At 41.1% G+C, this 22,545-nt stretch overlaps 1 protein-coding gene across 2 annotated transcripts in view; it reads right to left on the bottom strand.

The window, feature by feature from the left end:
- Positions 1-22,545, bottom strand: part of LOC141126853 (retinal guanylyl cyclase 2-like) — a 211,856-nt gene that overhangs the window by 36,744 nt on the left and 152,567 nt on the right. For both annotated transcript variants that reach the window (XM_073612862.1, XM_073612863.1), the window contains exons 13-16: positions 14,842-15,005; positions 10,286-10,478; positions 7,990-8,164; positions 490-588 (exon numbers count right to left, since the gene is read on the bottom strand). In XM_073612862.1, coding sequence (XP_073468963.1) covers positions 490-588; positions 7,990-8,164; positions 10,286-10,478; positions 14,842-15,005 — 631 coding nt within the window. The remainder of the gene's footprint in view (positions 1-489; positions 589-7,989; positions 8,165-10,285; positions 10,479-14,841; positions 15,006-22,545) is intronic.

Genomic DNA, 22,545 nt, shown 5'->3' with positions numbered 1-22,545 from the left:
ACAGCAGCAGACTAATGAGGTTGGACCACCCATTTTTGTCTATGGGGTGGCGAATATCAGGAGATATGTGTCCGCTGTCACCCGCTGGCATCCAATCTAAAAACAGGCATATGGGGATACGTTTGCCATCCTTTGGGCAGATCGGATCGGATGACAATTGGATGGAAACGGACATGCAGTCTGTTTCCATCCAACCGCCCCATAGAAGGGAGCAGGCTGTGTCCGCATAGCGGGACAGACACAGGCCTGTCATCTGCCTGTTCAGCGGGGATCAGCGGAGAGATCCCCCACTGAGCAGGCGGATCCGATTGGATGGATTGAAATGGGCTTATTTGTAACCATAATCCTTTGTTTATGATCAAAACCCTTGTGCTCCCAATGTCAGTGCTGAAGGTTGATCAATGACTTTCGGGTGGTCATAAAGCCATATCAGTAACAGCCGCCAATGTACAGTATGTATAATTATGTGGGATAATCATTAAGCCTTACGCAATCCCGTGGATTCCATTCGTGAAGCCGTATTCACTGTGTCTCCAAACAGACAGTAACGAGGCATAGTAAGGCCCACAACTCCAGCTACACATGGCCCTTTAATAAAAATAAATACAATTGTGATATTGACTTATTTTTTTAATGGTTGTAACTTTATTCTGAAAATTTTAATAAAAAGAAAAATATATATAAACATTTCTATTATGAATAGGCAGCCATAAAGATGCATCAGTAAGGCTCTGTTCACACATTTGATTCACGGGCGGAATCGCTGCGATTCTGACCATGATTCCAGAATTGCGTCAAAACACTGTACACGTTTGCAATGCCATTATTTCTTAATGGTACCCTAAACGTGGTGCGATTTTGGCGCTATTGTCACGCAACAAATCGCCCGATGCGTGCTGCCCAAAGGAAGTTTCGGAGCGCGAGTTTGGCTTGCACCTGCAGCGTGGCCCCATTGACCTGGCAGTGCTACCTGTCAGCTCGGCATGCCGTGTTAAATTTGCCATAGCATGTGCACAGCCTGTTCTGGTTGTAATTTTACTCTTTAGGTGGGTGACCGGGGGTGTGGCAAAACCTCAGCCACTTGTTCTTACCGGCCCCATGTACCCATGTAAAATAGGCCTAAGAGGAGGGCACTTCTCTCACCATGGAGCAATATCATCTCACCTCCCTTTGTGTTTATGGGACAGAATGTGGAAGAAAATCTTCTGATTAGGACACAGATTAAAAAAAAAAAGCGTCAGGTTTTAAACATTCCTGACTCAACCAAAATAAAAATACTTTGGTTTTAGATATACAGTGCCTTGAAAAAGTATTCGTACCCCCAAACCAAAAACATAAATGTATTTTATTGGGACACAAAGTGGCACATAATTGTGAAGTGGAAGGAAAAAGATTAATTGTGAATAATGATTAATGCAATTAATGGTGCTCAATAATTGCACCAGTAAGTCAGTGGGATATATTAGACTGCATGTGAACATGTTGTTCCTGAATTTGTGTGTTGAGAGCAGAAAAAATGCCAGAGTGTAATACCCCGTACACACGATCGGACTTTCCGCCAACAAAACCGTGGATTTTTGTTCGAAGGTTGTTGGCTCAAACTTGTCTTGCATACACACGGTCACACAAATGTTGGCCAACAATTACGAACATGGGAACGCGGTGACGTACAAGACGTACGACGAGCCGAGAAAAAGGAAGTTCAATAGCCAGTGCGGCTCCTTCTGCTTGATTTTGAGCATGCGTGAACTTTTGTGCGACGGACTTGTATACAAAAGATTCGGACTTTCCAACAACAAAGTTTTGTTGGCGGAAAATTGGAGAACCTGCTAGCAAACCTTTGTTGGCAGAAAGTCCCACAGAAAATGTTCGATGGAGCATACACACGGTCGGACTTTCTGACAACAAGCTCACATCCAACATTTCCCATCGGAAAATCCGACCGTGTGTGTGCGGCATAAGGATTCAAGCGACAATGGCAGGAGGAAAATTGTAATAGCTTGAAGACTGGGTCAGAGCAACCCCAAAACTGAAGCCAATAGTCCAATCCAATAGCTTATATTGCTGAAAAAGTTAATGCTGGTTCCCATAGAAAGGTGTCAGAGCACACAGTACATTGCAGTTTGTTGTGTATGGGGCTGCGTAGCCATAGACCTGCTAGGGTGCCCATGCTGACCGAAAAGCTCCTACATTGGGCATGTGAGCATCAGAACTGGATCATGGAGCAATGGAAGAAGGTGGTCTAGTTGGATGAATTCAAGAATGGTTTGAGGAACACAACAGTGAGTTTGAGATGTTGACTTGGCCTCCAAATTCAAAAGATCGCAATCCAAGCGAGCATCTGTGGGATGTGCTGGAAAATCAAGTCCAATCCATGGACGCCCCACCTCACAACTTACAGAACTGTCCTAAAGGATCTGCTACTGACAGCTTGGTGCCAGATACCACAGCATCCCTTCATAGGTCTAGTGGAGTCCATGCCTCAACGGGTTATGGTGGGTGGTCATAATTCTATAGCTGATTGGAGTATAAAAATACAAAAGTAAGCAGAACTTGACACTATATCTCCATCAGCTGCTGCAGGGCAAAAAAAATTACCATCTAAGGCCCTGGTGTCCAATGTGCCTAGTTTGTAGTAGAAACATTGATTAGGGCAGGGCTCAAAATTTAAAAGTCCTGAGCCACTAGCAAGGCCTTAAGAGTCCACCCCTACACACACCCTCGTAAATTATCTCATGAAATGACACTGTTAAATGTTCTATGCAGAATTAAGTTATAAAAATAAATAATAACAACAACTTTACCAATATTAACATAACACATATCAGTGCAGCCTCATCAGTGCCCATCAGTGCAGCCTTATCAGTGCCCATCAAAGCAGCCTTTTCAGTGCCCATCAGTACAGTCCCATCAGTGCAGCCTATCAGTGCCCATCAGTGCAACCTATCAGTGTCCATCAAAGCAGCCTTATCAGTGCCCATCAGTACAGTCCCATCAGTGCAGCCTCATCAGTGTCCATCAGTGCAACCTATCAGTGCCCATCGGTGCAGCATATCAGTGCAGCCACATCAGTGCCCATCAGTGCAGCATATCAGTGCTGCCTTATCAGTGCAGCTTAAGAGTGCCGCCTCATTAGTGGCCATCAGCGCCGCCACATCAGTAGCCATCAGTGCAACCTACTAGTGCACATCAGTGCAGCATATCAGTGCCCATCAGTGCCGCCTTATCAGTGCCACCTCATCAGTGCAGCCTCATCAGTGCCCATCAGTGCAGCATATCAGTGCAGACTCATTAGTGCCCATCAGTGAAGTTTACCAGTACCCATCATTGCCGCCTCATCAGTGGCCATCAGTGCAGCCTCATTAGTGCCCATCAGTGCACCCTAACAGTGCCCATTAGTGCAGCATATCAGTGGCCATCCATGCAGAATATCAGTGCTGCCTTATCAGTGCAGCCCCATCAGTGGTCATCGGTGACACCTCATCATTGGCAATCAGTGCCGCCTCATCAGTGCCCATCAGTGCAGCCTCATCAGTGCTTATCAGTGCTCATCAATGCAGCCTATTATAGCCCATCAGTGCAGCCTATCATTGCCCATCAGTGCAGCCTATTAATGTCCATAAGTGCAGCCTCACCAGTACTTAACAGTGCCCATCAATGCAGCCTAACATTGCCCATCAGTGCAGCCTATCATTGCCCATCGGTGCAGCCTATCAGTGCTCACAAGTCAAGCAGGGAGGAATCGTGAGGATCTGGCTGCCGGATCACACAGAGTGGGGATCTCCCACTGAGACACAGCTTGTATTCGAATAGCCGGTCACTGTCAAAGTCCTGCCTCCTGGACTGACATTGGACCAGTGTTCTGTCTATCATAGTAGCCGGTCTAGGAGAAGGGACTTTGTTTGACAGCAACTAGCTATTCATAAACAAGCTATGAAACAAGAAACTAAATATAAATTCCATACCGCGCTCATAAATCTATGTGTAACAAATAATAAAGTCCATAAAACCACCACCAAATTCTTCAATCCACGTCAAAAATGGAGTATTCTTAATTGCTGTGAGAAATGAGTGCCACTCCACTGATAATTAGGCAAACATGTACTCACCAGACCACCATGACACCTATTACAGGTAGTCAAATGAGCATGGGTAAAATTCAAGATGTATCCTCCAGCATAATACAGTCCCTAAGAGATTGCCAATCACTTCACGGACAAGATTGATGCAATTCGTAAGGACACCTCCACTGTGTGTACATCCTCCCCACCAAACATACCTTGCCTAACAGCACATTTAACACTCTCCTCCTTTAAATTGGCTACTACTGAAGAGGTTACAAAACTTTTCTCAGATGCCCACCTAACCAATTGTCCCTTGGATCCTGTTCCCTCATAACTACTATGGTTACCCTCTTCTTCTATCCTATGCTTCCTCCCTCACATCTTCAATCTCTCCCTCTCTAGTGGCACCTTCCCCTCTAAAACATGCGCAGATCACTGCCATACTTAAAAAGCCCTCGCTGGACCCCACCAACCTGAACAACTTAAGACCCATCTCATTGCTCCCATTCACCTCTAAACTTCTAGAACGCTTTGTCTACAACTGTCTTAGCTCCTACCTCAGTGAAAATAACCTTCTTGACCCATTACAGTCTGGCTTTTGCTCACAACACTCCACGGAAACTGCCTTACTAAAACTCACTAGCGATTTACTAACTGCTAAAACCAACAGCCATTACTCCATACTCCTACTACTTGACCTCTCTGTGGCCTTTGAAACTGTTGAGCACCCGCTCCTTCTCAATAAACTACATTCCCTTGGCCTCCAAGATTCTGCTCTATCCTGGTTCTCTGCTTATCTATCACAGCGCTCCTTCAGTGTTACCTACAACTCTGTCTCCTCCTCTCCATTGCCCTTTTCTGTGGGGGTCCCCCAAGGCTCTGCTCTTGGACCCCTTCTCTTCTCTATCTACACCTCCTCCCTTGGTCACTTGATAACTGCCCACGGTTTCCAATACCAATTATACGTCGATGACACCCAAATCTATCTGTCTACTCCTCACCTCACTCCTTCAGTCTCCTCTTGCATTACTAACTTACTAACTGATATATCAGCATGGATGTTGCACCACTTCCTTTAACTAAATTTCTCTAAAACCGAGCTATTAATGTGCCCCCCTCCATGACTTTTCCATCAAAATCAACAATGCAACCATCAGTCCCTCCCCTCACGCCAGGGCACTAGGTGTAATCCTAGACTCTGACCTGTCATTTCAGCGCCAAGTCTAATCGTTGTCAAAAGTTTGTAGAATTCACTTCCATAACATCTCTAAAATTCACCCCTTTTTAACAGATGAAATCACCAAGCTCCTCATTCACTCCCTCGTTATCTTTTGCCTTGACTATTGCAATTCCCTTCTCATTGGCCTGCCTCTCCATAGGCTATCCCCTCTTCAGTCTATCATGAATGCTGCTGCCAGACTTATCCACCTTACCAACCGCTCAGTGTCTGCCAACCCTCTCCTCCAAACCTTACACTGGCTCCCAATCACCCAGCAAATTAAATTCAAAATACTAACCACAACATACAAAGCCATTCACAACTCTGCCCCAAACTACATCACCAATCTTGTCTCCAAATATCATCCAAACCATCCTCTCTGCTCTTCTCAAGACCTCCTACTCTCAAGCTCTCTCATCTACTCCTCCTATGCTCATCTCCAGGATTTCTCCAGAGCCTCTATCATCCTCTGGAACTCGCTACCTCAACCTGTCCGGCTATCCCCTACTCTTGCTACCTTCAGGCGATCCCTGAAAACTCATCTCTTCAGGGAAGCCTATCACGTCTCCAACTGATCTTTTACTACTTCCATCAGCTCATTCCCCACAGTTACAACCTTTTGTACCACCTGCCCCACCCTATTAGATTGTAAGCTCTTCTGAGCAGGACCCTTTTAATCCTCTTGTATTTTATTATATTATAACTGTACTTTTGCAATGCTGCAGCGGCTGCACATGCAGCAGAGGGCTGTCAAAGAGTACCGTTGTGAGTATGGCACAACAACAGGCTCAGGCCGGCTCGCCTTTTTTTCCCAACGCCAATGGCTGCTCATAAAGGATGCATGAACTGTACTGTCACCATTTGAGGAGGCCACAAGGATGGTGAGCATTGATAATGCATGCATTAGTGACACAATCCCTGCTGTGTTCCAGCTGGAGCAGACTCTGCATGGACAGGGCACTCGAGGCAGAGCAGCGGGAGGATGAGGTGGACTTCCTTTCCTCTCAAGGCCCACTTTATGCAGACACCATTGTTCCTAAACCACAGAACACACAAGAGGAGAAGGAGGAGGATTCTGGCAGTTTTGGAGGCATTAAAGCAGAGGAAGACATACGTCAAATAGTAAGAGATGGTTTTCCATCACCAGAAACCTTGGGAGTAGTATGTGGCCGAGAGGAGGCAGTTCCAGATAATATAATTCTCAGTGATCCCAAGGAGTCTGCTTCTCATTCCTCTGCAAATTTGCAGTGCATGGGCTCCCTCATGCTTCAAAGCCTGCAAAAGGACCCAAGAATATGTGGCGTAAAGGAGAAGGATCAATATTGGTTGGCAACCCTCCTTGACCACCGTTACAAGGGAAAAGTCTCAGAACTCATCCCATCCCCACAGAGAGTGCAGAAGATGAAATTTCTTGAGGACACCCTAAAGAGAAGTTTATCTAATGGTTTTCCCATCTCTGGTAGGTTACAGTGTCTTGGAAGACGTAGTTTTGAGGCTTCTGTTGGTCAAGAGAGAAGCAGTGGAGAAGGCAGCTGCCTAAGTGATGCATTTCAAAATTTTTTCAATCCTCGCCTCGATTAAGTGTTTTTGGGATCTGGAATTTCTGCAGGACTTCTAGGCTGCTTGCCGTTGTGGGTGTTGATTTCATCTGAAAAAAATTTTTTGGTGTAGGTTTCATGGGCACTATTAACACCCAGAGACCAATTTTTCCGCACCTGTTTGACAGGTGCATATCAATGCAATTTTTGACAGCAAGGCCAATTCTGGCTTTCATCAAGAGTACCTCTATAGGGTTACGGTGTGAAGGTGCCCAAAGACCAATTTTTCCGCACCTGTTACTTCTATCCAAAGTTTGTGGAAAAGAGACACCAGAATTTATCCCAAAAATTTCATTCAGACTGGCTCCGCAAGCTGTTGTACACAAAATAAAGAAAGCTTGCAGGGAAATTTTCATTTTTTTTGCTTTATAAATGCCATTATTGCTACGGCAGCTTCTATACACAATACAGATGTGCCATTTTACAGGTAGACTAAGGGGACCCTTCATTTTTATGCTTTCACTTTAAGCATCAATAAATTACTGCTCATTCAAAAATGGTGTTTTTTACAAACTTTTTTTCATTGATACATTTCCCCCACCCAAACCCCCATAACTATTGTATGCCCAATTACTTGCATATAAGCCTTCAAAATGGGCACTTTTGATTTTTCCAATTCAGGTCCCATAGACTTCAATGGGGTTTGTTATTTGGTTCCGAACTTTTGCGATGGTCGAAAGTACTGGTGCAAACTGAACAGAGGGTCGTTTGGCCCATCCCTAGTCAAGACAATGTTGATCACCTTCTTCGACAACAATGGCATCATTCATAAGCAAATCCAAGAATGTGCGACAGTGATTCTGCGATTCCTTAAGAGGCCTTTGTTTCCAGAACCTTTATGAACGTTGTCAAAAGTTTGTTGTGAAGGACGACGATTATTTTACAGGTCAATAAAGGTAATTTATTTGTATTTTCTTTTTTGTTTGTTTTCTGATACCATTCACCAAACTTTTTAGAGACACTTCGAATTATGTGTGGCCCCTTGATGATGTCAGAGGCCACATTTGAGGGATTCTTTAGCTCATAAGTTGACAACCACTGATTTAAGGAATGCTGGCTGACCACAATCATACAACTGTACTGAAAAACAGAATAGTGATCTGGATACCTGTGTGCAGACCTATCCTAATCCTGACCGGTACGTCAGGCATGTGCCTCATCTGGAAGGTGCCCACAGAACTCAGGATATCTAGTGACATGCTGGCAATGGCTGCCGCGTGTCTGTTTCCATTCCTCTTGGGAAGACCTGATGCCACCATATAAGCATCACCGATTGTTTCCACCTGTGAAGAGACAAGTCATTACAATAGGATAAAATGAGTGGTGTTAATTGAAGAACAATTTTCTAAATAAAGTGTATAGCTGGGCATAGATGGCTCGAATTTTGGCTGTTCAGCCCATGAGAGACAAAGAGAAAATCAGTCAATTCCTCCATCTATGCTAAAGAATGTGGAAGAAGGAATCTTCAAAGTATTCAGGTAACCCTGCCTTCCATGGTTGTTGGCACTGCCAAAAAATGACTGCATCTGATGGAACGCAGTCACTGTTTGGCCAAATATTTTCTTCAAGGCCACCCATGGTTTGAATTTTAGCAAGGATCAGACAATATTCGAGCCACCAATGGAGGTCTTATCTCTAGCAACACTAATGTTTTTGGATAGTGTGAAGAGTGATCAGAGCTGTTTAATCTGCTTATATTTTCTCTTTCCAAGTTATTTCGTCCTCATCAACTCATTATGAAATTATTAAATAAAACCTTTCTGTTTTCATGACTGTTTTCATAACACTGATGCCGGGGCATTTTCTAATCCCACTGACCACAGTCTGGCCCCCCTAAATCCTGAAGAACAGTAAACTGGCCGTTTGCTTGGAAAGCTTGGAGACCCTTGGGCTAGATGATGCTGGACATCCCCAAACCAGGAAATGAGGGGGGCTCTATCTGACTTGCTACAACTTCAAATGCACACTGTGAGAAGCTCACATGGTGCAGTGAAATCAGAGCAAACAATTTTAGTACAGAAGGGGAGCCAGTACAGCTGTGCAAGCCTGAAGGGAAAGCTGGAGGTCAGCTTCTGTTATTTTGTTTTTGTTTTTTCATTGCTATTTAGCTTCCATTGAAGAGAGTGCCTTTATTTTGGTTTGTTCCAACCCTTCCCTACTCTATCCTAAACTTAAAAAAGAAAGTTTTGGCTAGCGATACAAGTTCAATGGCGATGCCACATGTGGTATGACAGCTGCTGCCCTACCAACTGCCTGAGGCCACACACTGAGGTGGATGTACTAAAGGCAAATAGACTGTAGACATGTGCAATTTGTTTCAGTCTGAATGGAAATTCTGATTAATTTTTGGTTATTCAGGGATTCGGATGTATCCGAACCTCCAAATGAAATAGTAACGAATTTTGCTGAAATCATTTAATTTCATTTTGTATATTTGTTTTCTAACGAATACCAAATATTCGTAATGATTCAAATTTGGGTCTGGTATGGGTTTTAAAATTTCATCAACATGGGGACAAGGTGCATTTGGCTGTTGAGGGCATGTGGCCAGGTATAGTTCAGGAGAGGGGAGGCGCTCGCTCGTCCTCCCCCTTTTCCAGGCCCGCCAGGCTTTATGCTCGGATAAGGGTCCAGTATGGATTTTGACATGGGGTTCCCCTTAAAATCCATACCAGACCCAAAGAGCCTGGTATGGATTGGGTGGGGGGGGGGGGGTATGCATTCTGTTTATTTTCTGAATTTTTCATTGCTGGCATTATTTTGGTTACATTTATTTCAGCCCTTAGTGGGGAGCTCCGCTGAAAGCTGATAAGTCATCGGTTGTTAAGGACGCGGCGGCCAGCTTCCCGGCCCGCTCCTTAACAACCAGCTATTCTTCAGACAGAATTTGAATCGATCCAAAAATTTGAAATCCAAAAATTTGACAATTAATAAGACGAAACAAAAATAAACAAAATGAGATGAAACTAAATGAATTCCAAAACGAATCAATGAAACGAAATTAGTAACATAATGAATCTATCCGAAACTAAACAAACTTTTCTGTTCTGCACATATCTAATAGACTGTGCATTTTGCAAGTTGCTCCAGAGCTTAGTAAATGAGGCGAAGCTTCACTTTGCAAAAAGTACCCAATCACGTGCAAGGAAAATAAAAAAAAAAAACATTTGTGCTTGCACATGGTTGAATGATGGAAGTCAGCAGAGCTCCCCCTCATTTACTAAGCTCTGGCGCAAATTCCCTTGCAAAGTGCACAGTCTATTTGCCTTAAGTAAATCCACCCAAATGCCCCCCCAGCTCCTCTGTTTGCATAAGAGTTTTAAATTATTGGCGTTAAAAAAAAAAAAACGGGAAACCTTTGTCTGAGAAAAAACAACCTTGTGAAATGTCACCGCTTTACTTACTTTGTAAACATCGTGATTGCCCAGAACTGCATCAAACAAAGAATAGAGGTCGTTTAGAAGGTCGACCACTTCAATGGGCTCGCTGAGTGCCGAGATCGTGGTAAAGCCAACAATGTCACTGAAGTAGATGGTGACTAGATCGAAGTATTCCGGCTCCACCGTGCCTCCTGTTTTTAGAGCTTCCGCGACAGACCTAGACAGAGCCACAGGCAATTATTTGGAAGGCTGAACTCCAGGCAAACAGCTAAATACAGAGATTTAATATATCGTGTGTGTGAGAGTGGTTTTACCCGGCAAAGGATTTGTACTTTGTCCATTCGTTCCTGAGATTTAGGCCTAGTTTACACTTGTGGTCGGAGGGCGCTAAAAACAGACGAGTGATCCTGCACTTCTGGTGCGGGGCGCGCGCCGTTGGTGGCCTGCTCCTGTTGCGATTAGACACAGCGGGAGCTGATCGGCAGGTACGGTGGACTCAATGTCCACCGGCACCTGCAGATGCTTTGTTACACAGGCAGAACAGCGGTCTGCCTATGTAAACATGGCAGATCTCTGTTCTGTCAGTACAGAAGACATGGATCCTGTGTTTCTGCTAAGCAGACCTTCCACTAGTACAATCACCTCCCACACAGCAGTGAAGCACTGGTCAGGCACACATTTAACCCTTTGATCGCCCCTGATGTTAACCCCTTTCCCAGCCAGTGTCTTTAGTACAGTAACAGTGCATACTTTTTAGCACTGATCACTGTATTGATGTCACTGGTCCACAAAAATTGTCAAAAGTGTCAGTTAGGATTTGTGTACACAGGACGTTTTAAAACCTCTCTGGAACGATAGAACTTGACAGCTAGTAACCGAGGATTTAAAACATCCCTTGTGCCGTGTTTACATGCTGCGTTTAGCCACGTTTGGATTTGAAAGAGTTTTTTGCCTTGTAAATGGCAGGGACATGTGGTGAGGTCAGTGGCTGGTGAGGCACTGGCTAGTATCAGAGCCAGACACACACAGGTTACATATGCCATGAACGTTAGAGTGAGAGCAATAATTCTAGTACTAGACCTCCTCTGTAACTCTAAACATGTAACCTGTAAAAAAAATTAAATCGACGCCTATGGAGATTTTTAAGTACCGAAGTTTGGCGCCATTGCACAAGTGTGCGCAATTTTAAAGCGTGACATGTTAGGTATCTGTTTACTTGGCGTAACATCATCCTTCATAGTATACAAAAAAATCTGGCTAACTTTAATGTTTTTTTTTTATATTCATGAAACAGTTTTTTTTCCAAAAAAAAAAGGCGTTTAAAAAACTGCTGCACAAATACCATACAAGATAAAAAGTTGCAACAACCACCATTTTATTTTCTAGGGTGTCTGCTAAAATATATATATAATGTTTGGGGATTCTGAGTAGTTTTCTAGCAAAAAAAGTGTGATTTTTACATGTAGGAGAGGTTTCAGAATTAGCCTGGGTGGCAAGGGGTTAATTACCATAAGTAATATACAAATAATTATTATATATTGTTTTTAAGGTAATTTACTATATTTTCAAATTTGTACTCAAGCAGGTGGCTTAATGGACAAATTCCTGAAGTTTGAAGTTATAACTTCAAACAAGTAATTTCACAGTAAATAAATAAATAATAAATTATTATGTTATAACATATAGCATAATAATATATGATTTAATAAACACCAAAAATTACCGCGCTACTCAAAACAATATACTGCTAACTAGATTATAAACAATTAGAGCTGCAGTCCTAAAGTGAGGCGTGCACATATATAAACAAAAATAATCCAAAAAGACTGCGCTAAAAAAAGTGACATTAATAGTAACTATACATACATGAATATATAAATGGTGATGAATATCGATCTAACAAGTGATACAAAATATTGATAATATAATGAAAGCAAGATATCAATAAAAATAAATGTGAAAAATAATAAAATACTAAAAAAGTCCCAAATGAAATCAAGTATTTGAACACCAAATGACAAAAGTGACTGAAGATGAAATAAGAATGATCAGAAGAGAAACAGTCCTTGGAGACAAGGCAGATTCAATTGGTGATCGTAAACTGTTAAACAACCAACACCCAGTGAGGAATCCTCCACCTTATTAGATGTACGCTTACCAGAGGTAAGCTAAATATCAGCTTAACTATGGACATCCACTCAGGGGTACTTGAGGACTGAGGTTGACTACTACTGGTTTAGAACTATAAAGAGATGTGACACCACCAACACAGGAATATTTTCCAGTAACACCATCAACTCTGGGCATTTTCCTTCCAGTGACACCTCATACAGGGGGACATTTTTTCCTTTCAGCGTCAACTGTCATGTTCTAGGAGACATTAGCCAGGTCCCCCCCGGCATGTCGATTGAACCCACCGCACGGAGAGATTCTGCCTGCCCCTTCCCTGTGAGGAGATTTGAGGAGTCGTTTTCCCCTGAGTGGATGTCCATAGTTAAGCTGATATTTAGCTTACCTCTGGTAAGCGTACATCTAATAAGGTGGAGGATTCCTCACTGGGTGTTGGTTGTTTAACATTTACGATCACCAATTGAATCTGCCTTGTCTCCAAGGACTGTTTCTCTTCTGATCATTCTTATTTCATCTTCAGTCACTTTTGTCATTTGGTGTTCAAATACTTGATTTCATTTGGGACTTTTTTATTATTTTATTATTTTTCACATTTATTTTTATTGATATCTTGCTTTCATTATATTATCAATATTTTGTATCACTTGTTAGATCGATATTCATCACCATTTATATATTCATGTATGTATAGTTACTATTAATGTCACTTTTTTTAGCGCAGTCTTTTTTTAATATATGATTTAGGTTGTACCTTTTCAGCAGGCAGAAGATTCTCATTCTCCCTCTTAACTGTGTGAGAAAAACATTGGGATTGTGGGTAAATCTTATACCCATAAACCCATGCTTTTTCCTTCTAGTTAAGAGGACTGGGCTGGAAGGGAGCATGACTATGACACTGCAGTAAGAGGACAGCCTTCACTGCAGCATTTTTATTGGACAGCTTGTTCCAATGGTGCTTTACCATTGGTCCAAGGCTCCAAGCTGTCCATTAGGCTCAGTGCTTCTGACAAGAAGTGAGAGGCACTGGGAGCTCATCCTCTCAGTCTGGTGCAAACAGAGCAGGCTTGTATTTAAACTGACCGCTCTGTATGTAGCTTCTGACAGGCTGCACAAGAAGCCCAGTATCTCTGGAACCATAGGTCACAGGAGCCCCAAAGTTTGACCAGTGATGGAGTAGGACTTCAGCCTCTCGGTCTCTGTGAGCTACGAGACTTAAAACTCGATCCTTTTTTCTTTTTTAGCTTTTTTTTTGTTTTTTTGTTATGTTAATGGCAGGTGAGGCTTTGCCTCACTTGCCTCCCCTGACTGCACATTCCTGGTAAATGGTCAAAAATGTATCTCCATTAAAAACGCCTATAAACTAAATGCGAGTTACCGCGTTTGGACGCGTTTGGACGCGTTTGCACGCTGTTACAAGCATTTGGTGTTTCAAATGCCAATAAACTTCTGTCCTAAACGCATTTTTTTTGCTTTAAAAAAAAATGCCACCAAACTCAACTGCCTCTAAACGACTGTACATGGACAGATAAGATAACACAGAGGAGAGTTCAGGGGCTGCTGAAAAAAACGCCCAACTGCCCCTAAATGTCCGTTTATCAGCAGCACACATGAGGCCTAATTGTCCAAATTGTCTGCCGCAATATCCGAGTCCCGCTATAAGTCACTGATCACCATCATTACTAGTAAACAAATAAAAATAAAAAATAAATGAATAAAAATATCTTATAGTTTGTAGACGCTATACGGTTTGCGCAAACCAATCAATATACGCTTAATGGGATTTTTTTTTTTACCAAAAATATTTATCAGAATACATATTGGCCTAAATTGATGAAGAAATTCGATTTTTTAAATTTTTTATTGGATATTGGATGTTTTATAGCAGAAAGTAAAAAATATTGTTTTTTTTCAAAATTGTCGGTCTTATTTTGTTTATAGCGTAAAAAATAAAAACCGCAGAGGTGATCAAATACCACCAAAAGAAAGTTCTATTTGTGGGGAAAAAAGGACATACATTTTGTTTGTGTACAGCGTTGTCAGTTAAAGTAACACAGTGCCGTATCACAAAAAAATGGCCTGGTCATGAAGGTGGGTAAAGCTTCCGGAGGTCAAGTGGTTAAGTAATACAACAAGGTTTTGTCCTTTCCAACAACAACAATGAGGGAAAAGCAGCAGATAGATGCGTTAATTCTCTACCACTCTGCTCTCTCCTCCAGGCAGGGTGTTTGTGCTGCTTCTCCCTCACTCTGAGTTCTGCTGTACAGATATTGCAAGAGGCTGGTAACAGGTCCAATTCAGTTATCTGCACTAGTTGCTTTTACAAATGCTGCAGATTGCTTTTCAGAGGGGCAGCGGGGTCTGCTACAAGTGCAAACCTAGCCTTAGTTTATTAAACCAAATTCCACTAGCCTACATGCTAGAAATATTCATTTCACACAGGCAATACTCACGGAGGAAGCATTTGGGAGAGAAGTTTTTCTGTTTTTTGCTTTTCCACCTCCAGTTCCTCTGTTCTTTCTCGAATTAAATCTTCTAAGTTACTGGAGTACTGTTCCAACATCCTTAGCATGGAGTCAATAATGTTAGTTTTCTTCCCTTTGTTGATGGTTTTAAACTGGTAAGGAAAGCAAAAGCTGGCTGTTAGATCAGAACTATTTAGCCAATGCTTTTTAAGAGTTACAGCTGGCACCTACATTTTGAGGTTTTCCCTAGTTGGGTATCAATGGAGCTAGCTAATAAAGAAAACCCTGCTGGCTCCTGGATTGGACAAGCTGGCTCCTGAATGCCGTAATAATTTGTCCACCCGTGTTAGATGCTGTAGCCTGTCCAGGCAAGGATTTTTTTTTCTTGAAATAAACTTCCTGTACTGCTGCACATGTAAGGGGTGCTTATATATGTTTGCTCCTTTTCTTCCATTGTAGTGGGCAACTAGGGTCCCATTCTATGATTGGCAGAAATCCTCCTCAAATCAGGAGCAAGGGAAGCTGGTTGCAGGGTTGAATATGTTAGGCCCCTTTCACAAGGGTAATGTAGAATAAATGATCCGCACTCCGGTTATTGCTCTTAAAACTTCTTAATTTTATTGAATAGCCACAGTGAACAAACGCAGATTAAGTCAGTTGACGCGTTTCTGCCTATAAGGCCTTATGACTAAGGCCTTAGTGTCCGCTGACATCCGCCGCTCCATAGAAGAGATAGGAGGGTCCGCCTGAAAAAAAGACTTGCGGACCTGATCAGACAGCCCTTGTGAAAGGGGCATACTGCAGTCAGAGGGAGTGGGCTCTTTTTGGCTGGTGACCCACCTTGTGGATATTATCTTTCCCCTCTCCTGGGGTGAACACAAGTCAGAGGCCACATTTACCTATGAATTCCTGTGTGGAGTCCCTTTCATCTTACTTAGTCAGGAGAAATACTGCTAGACAACTTTATTGAGCAAGGTCCAAAATACAATTATAAAGAACTAAAACTCAAGATTAACCAACTGTCCAGGTTGCTCTCACACAGCAATCCTAAACCCCAGTGAAGGATAATTTGTGTATGACCCCTGAAACACATTGGGGTTGATTCACTAAGCCCCGGTTCACACAGAAGCGACTTGTCAGGCGACTTAGCCGCCTGACAAGTCGCGTCCCGTTCTGTACTACGGAACCGTTCTAATAGGAGCGACGCAAGTCGCTCCGACTTAGAAAAAGGTTCCTGTACTATTTTTGGGGCGACTTCAGGTGACTTGCATTGACTTCTATACAGAAGTCGTTTTGCAAGTCGCCGCTGAAGTTGTATGCATGTCGCCTCTGTGAGTCGGCCTGCAAGTCGTGTTGCCCCTGTGTGAACCGGCAGTAAAACTGCAGAGTGCAAATCTGGTGCAGCTGTGCATGGTAGCCAATCAGCTTCTAACTTCAGCTTGCTCGACTACGCTTTGACAAAAACCTGGAAGCTGATTGGTTTCTATGCAGAGCTGCACCAGATTTTGCAATCTCCAGTTTTGGTAAATCAACCCCAGAGGTATTCAACTCTTGATAGACCAAGCACTCACATCCTTTCTTTCCATATATTTAGGACAAAGTGATGGGGTCTATTTAAAACCCACCAACCGACCAGCTTATACTCACCTTCACAGTGCTCCCACCCACCCTTTCCTCATAACAAGCACTGACATACTGTATCTGAGTGTCCTCCGAATCTAGCAGTGCTAAATATTTACCTGTGCATGTGATAGGTGAAGTTAGTGGGATTGCAGTGTCAGAATGAGACCAAATAATGGCAAGATCTCTACACTGAGTGAGGGTGGTATCCCTCTTGCATCTGGTGCCCAAAACTGAACTCATAGTAGAGGACTCCAGAAAGAAGGTAAGGTAAGAGACCTCTTGCGTTAAGCTGAGAACAATGGCCAGTTGATATCTGCAAGGAATGGGGCATAGTCTCTGATGTCTCCACTCAAAGAACTCACTGAACGATAGTTGTTTCTGGCTAATAGTGTACTCTATGATACCAGTGTGATCTGCAAACCTGTGAGTCTATACCATAAACAGAGAACATATTTCAATAGAAGATGTAAATAAACTGAGGCAGATGTGAGATGATTTCCCATCCCCGGTATGTCACCTAAAGTCCTCTGGGCATCAACCACTACTCCAGAGACAGCCCCTGCATACTGACATTAGTCAACATTGGCCATAATCATTTTTATCTGTACAAAAAAATGATACGGAACAAACAACCTTGGATGGAGTCTTGTGCTCAAGATGTTGGTGGTTAATGGGGTTGATTTGGAGGGTGGGGGGTAAATCAGGATTATCAGATAGGAATATGGGCTAATGTTATTAGAGGAGTGGTAGGGGCTCACAGAAAAGGAAGGTCAGTCCTGTGTTTAAGCACCCAAACACATTTGAAAAGTTGGGTGAAGATGTGGAGGTGGAAAACTCAGAAGTGGCAGCCTCAGGTGTTACTACTACCCCTAACAGCTGGGAGAGCAGTCCATCTAGTACCTTTTGTACAACCACTCCCTCCCTTTAGAATGTAAGCTCTACGAGCAGGGCCCTCCTGTCCCTTCTGTATTGAACTGTACTGTAATTGTGCTGCCCCCCTCTACATTGTAAAGCGCTGCTAAAAATTGTTGGCGCTATATAAATCATGAATAATAATCTAGTAGGGGTGGTGAGGGTAGTGCAGGAAGGCCTAGAGCCCTAGACAGTTGGAGGTAATTTAAGATTTTTTAATCAGAGAGACAAAAAAAATAATTTGTCACCAGGATCGCCTTAACCAAATAGTTTTCTGTCACCCTGGTGCCAGGGTTTGGCATGTGGCGGACTGGGTTGACAAATTAGTGGAAGGGGCTGGGCATGACCCAGCTCCGCTGTCTTGGTCCATGTTGGGACCAATGACAGAATATATGGAAGATGGAGGATCCTTAATCATCAATTTAAAGAACTAGGCTGCAAGTTGAAGGGAAAGGCCTCCAAGGTGAAAATCTCTGAAATATTGCCTGTGCCATGTACAACACTAAAGAAGCAGAGGGAGCTAAGATAGCTGCATGCATGGTTATAGATCTGGTGTAAGAGGGAAAGATTTGAGTTTCTAGAGCACTGGGTTGACTTTTTGTTGTGCTAAAGATAATTTGCACCTAATGGGAAGGGGTCTGCTGTGCTTTGGGAGAGGTTTATGGGAAGGCTGGAGGAGTATTTAAACTAGGATTGAGGGGTAAAGGAGAATTAAAATATAAAGGGGCAGACAAGTCAGAAATATGGCTAATAGACCATATTCTAGTCGTTAACAATTCATACTCTGAATGGTCTAAGCTTATTAGTGGTGTACCCCAAGGTAGTGTTGGAACCCTAACTTTTAAACCCATTCATCAATGGTATAGAATTTGGGATTAAAACTAGCATTTCAGTGTTTGCAGTGGACACCAAGCTATGTACAGGAATAACGTCCTTACAGGATGTCTCCAATTTACAAGCTGCCCTCAATGGACTATTTAATTGGGCAACCATGTGGCAAATAAGGTTTAATGTTGATAAATATAAGCTTATGCACTTGGCAGCAAAACCATGTATACATCATACATTCTAGGAGGATAACAGCTGGGGGGGTCAATTATAGAGGAGGATCTGAGTGTTCCGGTAGATCATAGACTTAAACATATTTTTGTATAATTGTGGACTAGACTCCCCCAAGAACTAGATCTTGCCAGATCAGTAGATTGTTTAAAAAAAGATCAGGATGCATTCCTAAATGCACAAAATATAACTAGATTATAAAATTTAGAGATAATAACTCCAGGGGTAGTTTATCCAGGGTATATCCAAATATCCTGGTGGATTAGGAAGGATTTTTTTCCCCCTGCTGAAGCAAATTGGACCATGCTTTATGGGTTTTTTTGCCTTCCTCTGGCTCATCTGTGGGTATAGGATTGTGTATATGGAGGTTTTCTACAAGCATAACCCGCTTTATGTACCTCCACTTTGCGTACACTCGCAAGTACGGAAACATTGGTGTCTATGGGCAATCTTGGTCAGCTTGACATGGCACTGCTACTGTTTTTTAACATAAGTGTCTATGGGAAATCTTGGTCAGCTTGACATGGCACTGCTCCTGGTTTTTAACATTGGCGTCTATGGGAAATCTTGGTCAGCTTGACATGGCCCTGCTCCCAGTTTTTAACATTGGCGTCTATGGGAAATCTTCTTCTGCTTGTCATGGCAATGCTCCTGAACCATAAGTGACAGCGACATCAAACTTGGGGAGCACCGAGAGGGAACCCAGGACTACAACATATGCAAATTCAGTTTGCTTAGGTAATCTACAATGTCATAGTCCTGGGTCCCCAAGTTTGGTGTCCCTGTCACTTATGGCTCGGGAGCAGTGCCATGTCAATTTGACCAAGATTTCCCATAGACACCAATATTAAAGCGGAGTTCCACCCAAAAGTGGAACTTCCGCTTTAAGGACTCCTGAACCCCCGATATTTGGCATGTCATTTTTTTGGGGGGGAGCGGATACCTAATTTTGACAGATACCTAGCTCCCACTTCTGCTCGGAGCGCCGTGGTGCCACGAGCGGAAATTGTCCTCTCCCCTTCCCTCCCTGCAATCTTCTGGGACACGTCACAGGTCCCAGAAGATTGCCATTCATGATGCTCATGCACAGTGCACCCCTGGCTGTAAAGCCGCAAGCTGTCACAGCCAGACATGTGCAGGATGAAAAAATTCGTTTAGTTTAGTTTCGTTTCGATTCGTTATTTAACTTAATTCGTTTAGTTAAATTCGTTGCATTCATTACATTCGTTTTCGGAATTCATTTCGTTTCGTATTCGAAAAAATTCGACCGCATTCGAAAAAATTCGACCGTATTCGAAAAAAACTATCAAATTTGAAAAAATTCTAACACATTCGAAAAAAACTGTCAAATTCGAAAAAATTCTACCACATTCGAAAAAAACTATCAAATTCAAAAAAATTCTACCACATTCGAAATAAACTATCAAATTCGAAAAAATTCTACCACATTCGAAAAAAACTGTCAAATTCGAAAAATTTCTACCACATTCGAAAAAAACAATAACTGAATTTGAAAAATTAAACTATATATAACCATTTTGCGAAATTTGAAATTCGTATAGAATGAAATCGAATTCCAATAGAAAAGATTAGGATAGAATAGAAAGTATAAAAGAATAGCATAGAAAAACAATAGATCAGAATAGAAAAAAATATAATATATTGTATTCTAAGCTTTTCTATTTGAATTCGAATTCATTCTGTACCAAATTCCAATTTTGGAAGATGGTTAAATATATATATTATATTTTTTTTCTATTCTGTTCCATTGTTTTTCTATGCTATTCTTTTCTATTCTATTCTAAACTTTTCTATTCGAATTTGAATTAATTCTATGCGAAATTCGAATTTCGGAAGATGGCTTCTAAAATTAGAATTTCGTATAGAATGAATTCGAATTTGAATAGAAAAGATTAGAATAGAAATAGAATAGACTAGAAAAACAATAGAACAGAAGAGAATAAAATATAATATATATATATATTTTTTTCTATTCTGTTTCATTATTTTTCTATGCTATTCTTTTTTATTCTATTCTAAACTTTTCTATTCGAATTTGAATTCATTCTATACGAAATTCGAATTTCGGAAGATGGCTTCTGAAATTCGAATTTCGTATAGAATGAATTTGAATTTGAATAGAAAAGAATAGACTAGAAAAACAATAGAACAGAACAGAATAAAATATAATATATATATTATATCTTATTCTATTCTGTTCTATTGTTTTTCTAGTCTATTCTTTCTACTCTATTTTAATCTTTTCTATTCAAATTAATTTTATACGAAATTCGATTTTTGGAAGATGGTTTTATATATATATATATATATATATATATATATATATATAAAAAATATTTTTTCTATTCTGTTCTATTGTTTTTCTATTATTTTCTATTATATTCTGATCTTTTCTATTTGAATTCAAATTTATTCTATACAAAATTCGAATTTCAGAAAATAGTTATATAGAAATAGAATGAAATCAAATTGGAAAAGAATAGAATAGAAAAACAATAGAACAGAATAGAAAGAAATATTTTATATATATAGATAGATATATATATATATATATATATATATATATATATATATATATATATATATATATATATATATATATATATAAAAATAAATAAAATCATCTTCCGAAATTGGAATTTGGTCCAGAATGAATTCGAATAGAAAAGATTAGAATAGAATATTTTATATTTTTTTCTATTCTGTTCTATTGTTTTTCTATGCTATTCTTTTATATTATTTTCTGTTCTATTCTAATCTTTTCTATTTGAATTCATTCTGTACCAAATTCCAATTTCGGAAGATGTGTGTGTATATATATATATATATATTTTTTTTTCTATTCTGTTGTATTGTTTTTCTGTTCTAGTCTTTTCTATTAGAATTCGATTTCATTCTATTTCATTCTGTTTCTGTATAACCATTTTCGGAAATTCAAATTTCGTATAGAATGATTTCGCATTCAAATAGAAAAGATTAGAATAAAATAGAAAAGAATAGAAAAGAATAGAAAAACAATAGACCAGCATAGAAAAAAAATAAAAATAAAAAAAATATATATAAATATATATACCGTATTTATCGGCATATAACACGCACTTTTTTCCCCTTAAAATCAGGGGAAAATCATGGGTGCGTGTTATACGCCGATCCCTTGCGATCCTGAGGTGACAGATCTTCAAAATCGCCGACCGCGATTTGAAAATGGCGCCGAAATACACAGAGCCGGTCCTCGGCTCTTCTCGGCCACTTTCGGCTTCACTCGAGCGCTGCCCGAACCTAGCCGAGTGTACTCGGCTAGGTTCGGATAGCTCCGCTCACAGTCACGCCCATCCCGGGCGGGACTACGAGTGGAGCCGAAAGTGAACGAGAGCCGCCGAGAAGAGCCGAGGACCGGCTCTGTGTATTTTGGCGCCGGCGGCACCATTTTCAAATCGCGGTCGGCGATTTTGAAGCTCAGGATCGCAGGGGATCATAGGATTTTCAAACTGCAAGCTGCAAGGCTGCACTGGGATAAGGCTGCAATGGACACTGGGAAGGCTGCACTGACAAGGCTGCACTGACAAGGCTGCACTGACATGGCTGCACTGGGGCAAGGCTGCACTGAGAAGGCTGCAATGATGGGCATTTAAATGTAAGTTTTTTTCCCTTAAACTTCCCTCCTAAAAGTTTTTTTTTCCTTAAAATTCCCTCCTAAACTTGGGGTGCGTGTTATACGCCTGTGCGTGTTATACGCCGATAAATACGGTAATTTTTTTGTATTATTCTCTTCTATTGTTTTTTTATGCTTTTCTTTTCTATTATTTTATATTCTATAATAGTCTTTTCAATTCAAATTCATTCTATACGAAATTCGAATTTCGGAACATGGCTTCTGAAGTTTGAATTTCTTATAGAATGAATTCGAATTTGAATAGAAAAGATTAGAACAGAAAATAATAGAAAAGAATAGACTAGAAAAACAATAGAACAGAATAGAAGAAAATATAATATATATATATATATTATATATATATAATTTTCTATTCTGTTTCATTGTTTTTCTATGCTATTCTTTTCTATTCTATTCTAAACTTT

Source organism: Aquarana catesbeiana, linkage group LG02, assembly GCF_042186555.1.
Source record: "Aquarana catesbeiana isolate 2022-GZ linkage group LG02, ASM4218655v1, whole genome shotgun sequence".
Classification (NCBI taxonomy): domain Eukaryota; kingdom Metazoa; phylum Chordata; class Amphibia; order Anura; family Ranidae; genus Aquarana; species Aquarana catesbeiana.
This window is presented reverse-complemented; position numbering and strand designations above follow the sequence as displayed.